Below are 12,949 nucleotides of genomic sequence, written 5' to 3'. Positions count from 1 at the left end.
TCAATTTTAATCTCTTTAAAAAATTTCAAGCAAGCTTTGGTCTTTCGTCCGAATGTTTTGCATCATGACATTTGTCCTATTTTTAAGTCAATTCATGTGTAAAATTCACATTTTTTTTAATTAGTTCTAGTATTTATAATTGTAATATTCAATGAATCTTTCTCACAAAAATTTATAATTTTTTAACCAAAGATAGATTAAACATGAATTTTTATACACTAAAACTCTATTTTAAATAAAAAACTTAAGTACTTTTTCAGAAAAAAATGAATATTTTGACAAAATAAATAACACATTTTAAAACATTTAATAGGTTATTAAATAATATAACATTAGAAGAGGTGCTTCAAAAAGTAAATTAAAAGGGACATTTGAACTATTAAGAATAAAAAAATAAAAATAGCAGAACAAGTTTAACGGGAGTTGGAAATAAGGGTTTGAAACCCCCGCAACTAAAGCGTAGTGGGAGAGTTCTGAATACGACTTAGCGGGGGTTTTGAACCGCCGCTACCTACTATCAAAACCGCCGCTATACAGTATATTCATGAAAAAAAATTAAAATTTTTGGGGCGGGCCATGGCCCTGCCCAGCCCACAAGCAGCTCCGCCCCTGCACACAATATGCGAGGGAAGAAAATAATGAAACTGGTTTTATCTGAATGAGAGAATTTGGTTCTGCTTCAAGTATGTTCTATATCTTGCAAGCTCTACTGATATGTGTATATTAGTATATATATGGTCACTTGTACTTAGAAGAAAGTGAACGTTGTGCTCCTAAGAATGTGGCAACTAACGTTCAGATTGATGAATTTGTTCCTAATGATAAGGAAGTAATAGAAAGTTAGAAACGTGCCCCGACTCAAAGTAAAACAACACATGTTCAATTACTTTTGAAATATATAAGTAATTATTATAATGAAAATAATAATAATAATAACACAACATTTCTCTCAAACCAAACATACCCTTCTTTTTTTTTTTATAAAACATTAGCGCGCACAGGCATCACATGATAATTATGACATTTCAACTATGTTGACACCCCATAATCATCACCTATCATTTGCAGCACCATAATAAATTTATTAAAAAGAAAGAAAAAAGAGACAAACTTGGGGGACTAGACCAAAATCCAAGGAAACAAAAATACAATGAACCTGCCTCATTAAAAACCTTTCCTAGAAAACCCCAAGGGATAAAACCAAGGATAAGGGAAAAAGAATGCAATGGATTTAATAAAATCTAAAAGACGGAAGACTCATTAAATTACTAATATAATCTCCTTGAACACTAGGCGAAACATTATCCCACCAATAAAAACCATCAACATTGATGCCTAAAGCAGCCATTTTATCTGCACAACAGTTCCCTTCTCGATAAATGTGAGTCACTCTAAAATGCATGATTTTAGTCAACTCCAAGCAATTGAACCATCTATTACGGAGCTTCCAAGGGACAATGAGGGATGACTTAAAAGCTAAATTAACCAATTGTGAATCGGATTCAAACCAAACATACCCTAAAAGTAAAAACCCCTAAGAAATATTGTACCCAAATTGACGCCAGAGAGAATCGAACCTCAGATCTCAAGAGGAGCACACTCTCAGGTCTCAAGTCAATACCAATGCATCAACCCAAGTGGGTTAGTATCACTATTTATTACTTATTTGGCACCATATATATTAGTAGATAAGTACTATATGCGAACTTATCAGCAATTTGTCAGCAATATATATATTTGCTGCTCCAAAGAGCTGCGTAGATGTGAATGAGACATTGATATTGTTAATGGACGCGGTGACCAGCTTGAAGCCCCAAGACAAACATTTCCTTTTGGAAACTAATCACATATAATACTGTACTACATTTTCTCTATATAGAAAAATCGATTAAATAATAAACTTGTCAATTTGACATTTTCCACGTTTTCTCATACTTTCTTATATATCTAATAAATTCGGTGGCGTCTAGGGTGAGGGCTCAATTAAGTCCCTCACCATTGTACCAGTCAACTTAACCGTTTGATTAAATGAGTCTACATGATATCATTAGTTGATACCACACTGGATCTGGTCCTTCTCCCATCATCATTCACGTTCTTTCTCTCTCCATCTCGTTCTTGCATCGCCTGCTAAACAATCCTCATTCATTCCATGGTATTCTACCATGTTTTGTTTGACCAAAATACAATTGCATCCTGATTATAAAATTCCTCAAAACCCAACTATCATAGCAATATTAGAGGAGACATAATCAAAACATAAATCACAATTTTGGAAGAGTTTTATTTGGATATTCAATTTCACGAGCAATAGTGCTTCAACATGGGTTTCAGGTGCTTTAATGGTGAAATATTATTAGGGCTCTTGTAGATCTTAGCATAAGAAAGAATTTAATTGATTTAGTTTAGTTTATGGTTATGGAATCACCACAAGACAACCTACAATTAAACATTTTGATAATATTGACTTGTGGTCCATTCATTGATAATATCCATCATTGTGTTGAAACTTGAAAGATAGTTAAGATAAAATGATAAATAGATTTTGTAGGCTATGCTTTATTTATATGGTGATGTTGAAATGTTCCTCTAATCTCCTAGCAATAACCCCTACAACGAGGGTAGAAGTGAAGATTGGAAATTTTTTCTAGCCATTAAAGGAAAAGAGTGTAATACAAAGTGTTAAAAGCCCTGCATATGATAGGTTTTTACTCTCAAAACCCATTTCATTCTTCCCACAATCCGGTCTTTAATTTTGAAGAAAAAATTGTTCACACAAAACCCAAACCAAACCTATAATGTTTTTTTTTTTTTTTAAGATTGGATTTGGATCTGAAGGTTGAATTTCATGGATGGAGAGGAGTGCTTCTTTTCCAGGATGAAGAAAGTTGAGAAAAGAGAGAAATAAAGGGAAGCAAAGAGGAGAGATTGGATTCAGTGTGGTAACAAATAATGAGATTATGTGAGATTATTTAATCCAATGGTCAAATTGAATGGTACACTGGTGAGGGACTTAATTGAGCCCTCACCCTAGACGCCACCAATAAATTCATCATATAAGAATCGTTGTAAGCTTATCATTTACGAGAATTATTTTATTTCATATGAAAAACAAGGAACTTGCGGAGTTGCGTACTAAAATATAAAATTCCACCGTTCTATAATACCAATGAATATTATTTGTGATGGAACATATGTAGTCATTAATAATTTAAAATATTTTACCAAATAAAAATTAAAATATGTCACTAGTAATTTATTTTAAAATAGCCAATTTTATATAGAACAAAAAATAAATGTTTATAACATTATTAGTAATGCATCGAAAATTTCTGTTAGCATATATATCTCAATTAGTAGAAACACTACAATATGTACGCGTGTCCTTTAAACTCAATAAAGATTAATAGTAATCTAGTAAACTAAAACATTGAATTCGAGTAGTTAATGAATTTTCCCAAGAACAAATTATGCGGGAGAATCCAATTCAATTCCTAGTGAACATAATTCTTTGTTATACTTTACTTATCTTCTCCCCGAACTTTGAAAAATTTTGTTTCCCTGGAAACCATAGGGCTAACGCAAAAAAATTAATAATAATAATAGGTAGTATTATTATATAGCAGGCAATAATGAAGACACCTAGTTCTAAAAAAAAATTAAGACAGCCATGGTTCTTAAACAAACTAAAATAAAAAAGACGGCCATAGACGGACGCAAGCATATATATATATGGTTGGACGTTATTTTCAGTAGTTGGCCAATGAATTCTTCTATAATCTATTAGTAATTACTTAAAAAATAATACATTAATACCGACACAACAATTCAAGCCAAAATTGGGTAACCATGAACTGCCGCCACTTGAATTGAAAACCAAGAGCAGCAACAACATGGTTTGCGTAAGTTGTAAATAAGCTAATTAACCAAAATTTGTAAATTAATATTCCAGCTCAACTCATCCGAATGTTTTTCAGAGTTGAAATGAATCTCAAATAATTTGTTTGGTTGATGTTTGATTTACTTTTGCAAACAAAGTTAAGCGAATATCTAATACTTTTTTTTTTATTTCATAAAATACAAAAAAAAATAATAATAATTTCTACAAAATTGCAATTGTTGAAAAGAAATAGAAGACAAAAATAAAATGTTAGAACAAAAAATTTAGCCTTTAAATATTGGTTGAGAGAAAATATGCACTAGTAGACAAAAACTAATTAATGTTAAAGTAAAAATCTAAATTTAAAATTTAGAAGGGAAAGTATTAGAATTTGGGAGGTCTATACTCAACCATAAAAGTTAGCTTGAGAGTTGAGATTTGCACTACACTTATAAATGTTATCTATGTCATATCTGTAGCCAATGTGGGACTTCTAACACACTCTCTCACGTTCAGGACTGAACAAGCTGGAACGTTTAATCAACAATAACGGGTGACCCAAATATGGGAGGTCTCCACAACAAACAACAAATGGATATAAGGGAAAGTAATAACAAAAAAAAAAGAGGAAAAATGGTTTGTGTTGCTCTTTTGTCGGAGAATGCTACTTAAGAGTTAAAGAGGGGTTTTATATTATGTGGAAGATTTAACTGAAGAGTGGGAGTAACTAAACAGAAAAATTAGTGTTCTAGACTCGGCCTTTTGTGCAACTATTGAGGAGATCATCCTCCTCTTGCGTCGAGCACGACCCAAACATGTAAGGCTCAAGGACACATTCTTCTGCTGAACGACTAAAATATCCAGCCATATTATATCGACCAACATCAAAATGATGTGCATTACTATTTATTGCCCATCATGACTCCCCAACCGTTTTTCGACAGTCACTTAATGACATTGATATGCTCATTAGGGGTCTTAGCCTAGCGCGCTGGGGGCTACATATACTCCTCTCATACATAAGAGTCAGATACATTCTATTCTCTTATTAAAACCTTACTCCCCCTGTTATTGACTTGAGCGTCGAAGCACCTGCAAGTATAAAACCCCATCACATTCATCGAAACAGAAGAGGAGCACCACCAGATAAAGGTCAACTCTGATCCTGGTAAGATCAATTAGGAAGAGAGATATATTGGTATTAAGAAAGATGTGGAGGAAGAATAAGGATATGATCCCCTCCTCCATTTTTCTCTCATTATCTCTCTTTTAATCTTAATCTCTCTCTCTCTTCATTAACAAAATTAAAGGTTTAATTGTAGTTTTTGTCCATTATTTTTATCATTTTGCAGGATTTGTCCTTTATTTTTAAATTTGACAATTTCGATCCTTCTAAGTGTTTGGTCTAACATATGGTAATATGAAATGTTTTGAATGAAGTTTTATATCATGTCATTTAAAAATACCACATCACTAATTTTTTAGTTCAAAATAAAACTGTCAAATTGTAAAATGAGAAAGACAAATAGAGTTAGAGGAAAAATAAAGAGATGATCCAAAATAATTTTCAAAACAGTCAATATAAGAGAAAAATTACTTTCCATATACATATTGAGTAACTAATGTATATGTTTTGGACTCGGCTTGAGGCCTAATCACTGAGGACCACCTCCCACATGTTGAACACGACCAAAATCGTCCAAAGGCCCAATAGTGCCTTCCCATGTTCAACGATCATGGAAACTACGCATTTGTAACGGCCGACATCAGAATGATTGATATTTACTGTCAATCATGACTCTTCAGCCGTTTTTCCACAGTCATTAATGGCAAGGGCGTCAAATCGCCCCCCCCCCCCCATTAATGGCATTGGCTCGGCGTCAAGGGATATATAAAGCCGATCTCATACAGAAGACATGTGTACTTAAAACTTTTGCTTCACACTCTCAGTGACTTGAGCGTGCATTTACAAAATTTCCCTCCACTCACCGGAGCTGAAGAGGAGCTCCACCAGACTAGGTCGACTCTGAACAAAATGACCAGTATTTAACTTATGTTATAGACCAGATATATTAGATATTCAATGTATATAAAAAATTAAACCGAAAACCTCAAAACACATGTTAAACTTTAAATCAAACACAATTATCTAACAAATATACAATAATTATACATTTTTATGCTTTTTATAATATTTTTTGCATGTTCTGAATTGCGTGTTGTAAATAATAAAAAAAATGAAGATGTCGTATTTTTATCCCTCAAATTAATGTTGATATAATGCACCTCTTAATTGAATTACCTACTCCATCCTATTCCTATGTAATGATCCAATTTGATTGTGAAGATTTGATAATTGCATGTTCATGTATGACTAAGAGAGAGAAAGTAATGTTAGCATGACAGCATTGCAATTAGTCGTCAAAGAAATACTAGTATAGACTTTGAACAAAACCAAACAAAAAAACCTCAAGTTTATCCAAAATCTCACCAACACGTTGGATTTCCGTTTAATTAAATTAATTATTAAATGTCAACTGTCCCTCTCTACAAGTTAACTAATCTCTTCATTCATTCTTCATAAATTCATTTCCAACACTCTCTTCATTCATTCATTTCCTCTTCCATTATTATTCATTCACATCACAAACACAAACACAACACAATCTTCATTAGACCCCACAAAACAAAAACATCATCGGAGAAACAAAAACAAAAACAAAATGAAACTTGTCTGGTCCCCTGAAACAGCATCAAAAGCATACATAGAAACAGTACAAAAATGCAAACTTTCACGTGGATCAGGAGTACCAGAGCTAATTTCAGCCATGGCAGCAGGTTGGAAAGCAAAACTAATACTCGAAACATGGTCATCATCAGAAGAAGGAGGAGGTGTAATAGAAACAAGTATAGGTTTATCAATAGCAAGAAAACACACGTGTGGTAGACACGTGTGTATTGTCCCAAACGAGAAATCAAAATTGGAATACTCACAAAAAATGGGCGAATCAATAACATCAACAGAAATCATTGTAGGTGAAGCAGAGGAAATAATGAAAGATTTAATTGAAGAGATTGATTTCATGGTTGTTGATTGTAAGATAATTAGAGATTTTGTTAGGGTTTTGAAAGTGGCTAAGTTAAGTGTTAATGGTGCGGTTTTGGTTTGTAAAAATGCGAGTTTGAGAAGTGGGAATTTTAAATGGGAAAATGTTGTTCTTGTTGAAGAAGAATCACGGCGAGTTGTTAGATCGGTTTTTCTTCCGGTAGGGATGGGAGTTGATATAGCACATGTTTCTGCTGTTGGGGGTAATTTGGGAAAAGATGGTTCTGGTCGGAGAAATAAAAGATGGATTAAGCATGTTGATCAACGATCTGGGGAGATGCATGTTATTAGAAGATGAATTATTAATTAATTAGTTAAGTTAGTTAGTTAGTTAATGGATTATAGTTAGTTTTTGGTTCTGTTTTTTTTATTTGCTTTTTGTATTGCTTTTGTTTTGATATAAAAGGTTTTGTATTTTTCGTAAATATACTGACAGATTATATTAGTTTGTATGTCACAAATTATTTCATTTCATAATGTTAATCACCTTAATTGTTCCTCTCAAAAAGAAGAAAAAGAAAAAGAAAAAACAGCTTCATCGTACGTGTTTTAACACGTTTATGATAAACTTGCTGCTGTTTTCTGCCGCGGTTTTCAGAGATGCAAACACGGAACCAACACAATAAGTTGTGGTTAAATTTAACGAGAATCCTACCGATTTCTCGCGTCCTACCTACGTCTTTATCATGTTACTCTTCTGTTATGTAAGTAATGAACTTATAAGAATGCGAATTTTTTTAAAATGTCATCTGCTACTTTTATAGCGGACGTTATAAAAAAAAAATCTGATAAGGTATTCCGTTACTTAATAGCGGATAGGAGTATTTTTGTAATTTCGTAGGGCGTGCGAGAAAATGAGTAGGGTTGTAAAATAAAATTCCAAATTTAATTGTATAATGTCTCTATGAGTTTAAACTCCGAACACTCTACATAATTATTTTAAGTGAAATTTATAGGCATTGAACTACTTAACTAAAAATATAATTTTGTGAAATTGATTTGAGTTGCCTTGAGGCAAAGTAGTTTATGTTAAAAACTTGATTATAAATTAAAGTAGTTTATGTTTTGATGTTTATAATCTGAAATCAAGTTTAGAGGTGAATTTAACATAAACGTGTTTGCGTAGATTTTATGTTTGGAAGAATGGTGGCAACGTAAAATAGACAGTCAAACGTAGAAGGAAGAATAGAACTTCTTTTGCTTCAAAGTTCAAACGGACGTTTCCTTGCTTCCAAAGACTTTCCAAACATGTTTTTCAAACCAAAACAATTTTGAATGCAAACTCAATTTCAACCCTTAAAATCAACCTACTCTAGCAGCTAAATGACAAAGTCTTCCTTTTCATAATTTTATTTTTCATTACCAAGTATAAATTTTGGCTTAATCTTGGATTTTAATAAATATTATTTTAGAATAAGAATATTAAAGGAAATGATTTTCAAAAATTGATTTAAGTTTGATAATATTTTTAAGTGAGTTAAAAGAACTGTTTGGACAGAGCAAAGTAAAATGACTTTTGGAGGTAAACTATAAAAAAATATTATATTTAAATAAAATTGTCTTGCATCATGCTCATGCATACACACATATTTTTCACCATTAGATTAATAATTTAATCACATCTAATTTAGTATAATGGTAAAAAAAAAATTGTTGGTATTAACCTTCTAGTTTTAAGGGAATGGGTTTTAGTAATTCAGAGTCCGATCGCGAGGTAAGTAAAACCATTATCGCGGCAAACACAAAAATATTACTATATTACTACTACTACCAAATACCAATCAAGCAAAATAACATTTCATGTTTCTATAGTAAAACTGGAAAGCAAGGTATTAATGGCTGTTGGTGAAATTCATTTCTTTCACACCATCTGAATATCTATCTGATTCTGATACACACTTCCTTTGAATGAATCTTATCCAAAGCAAGTAAATAAATCACTATGGACCCAACCTTCCCAACTACCAAAATGGACACATTCCACAGAGTTGTTGACCTTCATATCTAAGTAGATCTATATCATGACACATGTCAAAAGGCCAATAAATGCCACAATTTGCCAAGTCAGAAGAGCTTAAGCTGACAAAGAAAACATTGTAGATAAAAGCAACATACTATGTCATATGCTATATTTCAATTTGAAGATATCCTATTGCATTAAATCATAACTATGTCACAATTTTGACCACACTATGCAGAGCCATAAACCACTTTGGATATCATTCATGTTGATTAATGTTGTTTGAATTCTTGTTTATCTTCAACCATTCAACTGATGTGTGTTGTATTCAATTATGATAGTATCAGAGGATTGAACTTTTGTGCCCTGCTGCATGGAGATTCAAGAAACAAATTAGTAATAGCAAGTTTGGCAATAGCAAGTTTTATAAATGAATATCAAGTTGCCAATAATCAGAAACTTACTAAGATGATAAATAGGTTAAAGATTCTGCAAAACAATGTATTAGTCCCAACTACTTTTACTTCTTCTTTGCGCTTTCTTATCCGATTGCACCTTCTTGCTTTTGAGGCGTTTGTGCTCTCCTATGGCAGCCCTTCAAAAGTGCACATTTGGTTAGTAACAAGCCCTTGAAATGCTAATGTTAACAGATTCCCTAAGAAAATATTAACCACATAATAAACTGTATTTAACCTGAAGAATAGAAAAATATATATATATAAAAAAGAGAAGTGCTCTTACAGCTTCGCTATTTTCTTTTTTTGCTCTTCTGATGGAGGTGGTGGAACATAAGATGCTGCATCAATGATTTCCTATTTTTTTCCCATTAAATAAAAAGAAAAGCACTATTGTTATATCTTTCATGAACAAGAAGCGAGCATACTTACGTCCGTGTAATTGAAAACGAAGAAAGGTTAGGTAATTGAGGTCTAATTTAACGAAATGACACATCATATCCTAGATGGGACTAACCACAAGGAGTTCTGTATAGTGTTAACTTTTAAGGGAAGAGGAGTGTTACCAAGTACCAACATTCACTCTAACGCTTTTTTCAACACTCCTTTCATTTATTAGGCAAAACTCATGTGGTCAGACTCGCATGAATTTTACTCAATAAAATGAGTATTGGAAAGAAATTAAAGTGAGTGTTGCTATCACTCTTCTTTGAGGAAATTATTGGAATGCTTATAAGATTTCTCATATATTACATTTTGCATAGACCAAAATAAAACTGAGAAAATAGTCACCACTCCACACCAGACGATGCATCATCTTTCTTCTCGTTAATCGTTGGCTGGTTCTAAACAAGTACACTATGGACTTTGTGTTAAGGAGGACATGACAATCAACCAACAAACCAGCAAAAGTAATAAAGAACCAGTAAATAAGAAAGAAAAAAACAAGGAACTAATTTATGAAGTCCTCCAAGAAATATTCAATTTCGCAATCAAGGATTCAAGATATTATTGTAACTCCCTAGTCATCAGAGAATAACTAAAATAGTACCGAATACCGAAGAATGCAGAAAATGAGTGAGATATGTCTACCACCATTTCACTATCCTAAGCTACAATTTCCCCCTAGTTTCTTCACTATCAAGAAGAATATTATTTTGCAAATACAGCATTTCAGTAAATGAACTCCCCCCCCACCCGCACCCTGTCACCACCAGAGAAGAATGAGAAGCAATACAATCCAGAGTTACCAGAAAGTAAAAACTTTTCTTATGTAGCTTGACTTCACAGATGCTTCTTTTTCATACCGGAAATTTTTATTTTAAGATGCCATCGTTATTTAGAAAAGAATGAAGTCTCTGCAAGGAGAATAAGACTCAAAAGCTATAAAAACATAATCATTTCCAAACCTACCAAGCAATGATAACTATCGCAGAACCCATTCTTAGGTCTCACTGAAGTATTTAAGCTTGTACGAGATACGTTCTTTGGCAATAACATGTGATACTAAAGCATGCTATTAAACAACTTTATAAAAATAAAGTTTATATACCTGAAGCTTTGCCAAAGCATCCTCAACATTTCCCCTGAAGAAAAAAAATGGTAGAATAAGGCCTCTTGCAGTCTTACAACATACAACGAAAAGAAGTCAACAAAAACAACGGAAGGGAAGAAGCAAACTTCTGCGTTCTAGTTTTGGTTGAAGAAATCACAAGCTCTCCATCCTTGTTTATGCGATTTTTCTCCTGCCGAAGATCAATACAATTCAAGATTGTTAAAATACAAGGTAGATGATCAGTGAATGTAATGCACAATTTAAGCCAACTAACATATGATATGATATAACAACATTATGTGTTTCCTATGAATAATGGCAACAATACAAAGTTAAGGTTTATGCAAGCAGTGTCATGAGCCGACTACGACCCAGTTTGAATGAGCTTCTAGCTTATAGGAGTTTCTCAATTAAAATAAATCTATGATCGTTCGAATGAGATTCTTTTAATAATGTTTTTTATAAGCAATAAGTAATTTTTGAGCAGTTTCTAGCTTATAGGAGTTTTTCAATTAAAATAAATCTATGATTGTTATTCTTTTAATAATGTTTTTTATAAGTAATAAGTAATTCTTGAGCAGTTTATCCAAACAAGCTCTATATATAAAATACTCGAGTGGTAAGATGAAAGCACATTAGTGGTTTCATATTTAACACCTCAAGCAATATTGTTTGAGGTTTGAAGCAGGGACAATGCACAAACCCACCCATTTTGCACTGAAATTTAACTACTATTTATCAAGAAGGATGAAACTCTAGATCCTTTGGTCACAAAAGCTTCAATACCATGTTGTGACTCATGAAACAATTCAAAAGCTTATGAATAACTTTATTTTTTTTGACAAAAGCTTATGAATAATTTGATTTCTAACTAACAAACAAACAGTTAATCACATGATGGTAATTAGGAGAAAAGATTAGCTGACACAAACCATTTGTATAATTTTCTCCCTGACCCTTTCACTTAGCCAATATGCATTTTCAACATTGAACCGCATGTCGACCTTGGTGTTCACTGTACAATCAGCAGATCTCCCAACATCAGATATAAAATGAAGGGTTAAATATATTTTCATCCCTATAAACTTTACATTAGATACAACGAACGACTAAACACATGTAGTTTTGCAATATCTATAGTCCTGTTTGGATAACAAATAATAACCAAACACTTATATAGCACTAAGTGTTTTTATGCACAAGTTATTTCTATAACACAAGATAATAAAAACACCTTTATTGACATTCTGACCCCCAGGTCCTCCACTTCTGGCAAAATTCACAGTAACATGATCTGAAACCAAATAAATAAATAAATAAAAATCAAATCTTTTTTGCAGCATACATTAAGATTTAAGAGAATGAATGAAAGAGAGAAAAAAAAAAACGAACCCAAAGTGATTTTAGGAATAGGGGCATTGGTATCGGCGGAGAGAGATCGATGTTCAGCTTCATTGAGAAGCTGTTGGACCTGTGATAACCGAGAGGATACTTTTTTGTTACCAGAATCTGAAGCTGAGGAGGAAGCGCATCGAATTGCAGTGGCATGGTGCGAACGGTTTAATTGAAGAGAAGAGAGTAACAGAGGGCGAGAAAAGTCGCGAGTAAGAAGACGAAGCAGAGAAGAAGGAGGTGTGGAAGTGGAAGAGAGGTGTAATAGCAAAATCCCCTTCACCATTCTACTGCTTGTTGTAGCCATACCATACATCAAAGTTTAGTTACGTCCACAATCCCTACTCTGTTTATTTTGTTTTGATTTGATTCTGGTACCAATTTCATGTTCACGGTTTTTTCTTTATTTTATTTTTTTTTCAGATTTTATCTGCTAAAAAATAAATGACTAAATAACATCAATTTTAGTTGTTGTGTGTTTAATTTTAAAACTTCTTGAAATTGAACAAATTGGGAGTCTAGGGAAGATAAAGTGAATCACGTGATAATTTTTTGTAATTTTTATAAGTTCTTTAATATACAATTTTTTTTTTATATTGTA

At 32.6% G+C, this 12,949-nt stretch overlaps 2 protein-coding genes across 3 annotated transcripts; one reads left to right on the top strand and one right to left on the bottom strand.

Annotated features, from left to right (window-relative positions):
* Positions 1–6,441: 6,441 nt before the first annotated feature.
* LOC123887256 lies at positions 6,442–7,438 on the top strand. The gene has a single exon (XM_045936539.1). It carries the CDS (start codon positions 6,604–6,606, stop codon positions 7,282–7,284), a length of 681 nt encoding a protein of 226 aa, XP_045792495.1. The 5' UTR covers positions 6,442–6,603; the 3' UTR covers positions 7,285–7,438.
* A 1,329-nt stretch (positions 7,439–8,767) lies between these two features.
* LOC123887255 (peptidyl-tRNA hydrolase ICT1, mitochondrial) lies at positions 8,768–12,801 on the bottom strand. 2 transcript variants are annotated; one of them, XM_045936538.1, is made up of 8 exons: positions 12,349–12,801; positions 12,191–12,250; positions 11,889–11,971; positions 11,082–11,146; positions 10,954–10,987; positions 9,688–9,758; positions 9,411–9,541; positions 8,768–9,315 (listed from the first exon to the last, which is right to left on the bottom strand). In XM_045936538.1, the coding sequence occupies exons 1-7, from the start codon at positions 12,662–12,664 to the stop codon at positions 9,451–9,453; spliced, it is 720 nt and encodes a 239-aa protein (XP_045792494.1). In that variant the 5' UTR covers positions 12,665–12,801; the 3' UTR covers positions 8,768–9,315; positions 9,411–9,450. The 2 variants fall into 2 exon arrangements, with proteins under 2 accessions (XP_045792494.1, XP_045792493.1); XM_045936537.1 differs by having other exon boundaries at positions 8,768–9,312; positions 12,349–12,764.
* Positions 12,802–12,949: the final 148 nt, after the last annotated feature.

Source organism: Trifolium pratense, linkage group LG5 (assembly GCF_020283565.1).
Source record: "Trifolium pratense cultivar HEN17-A07 linkage group LG5, ARS_RC_1.1, whole genome shotgun sequence".
Classification (NCBI taxonomy): Eukaryota; Viridiplantae; Streptophyta; class Magnoliopsida; order Fabales; family Fabaceae; genus Trifolium; species Trifolium pratense.
Note: the sequence above shows the minus strand (reverse complement) of the source record. Positions and strands in the feature narration are given on the sequence as shown.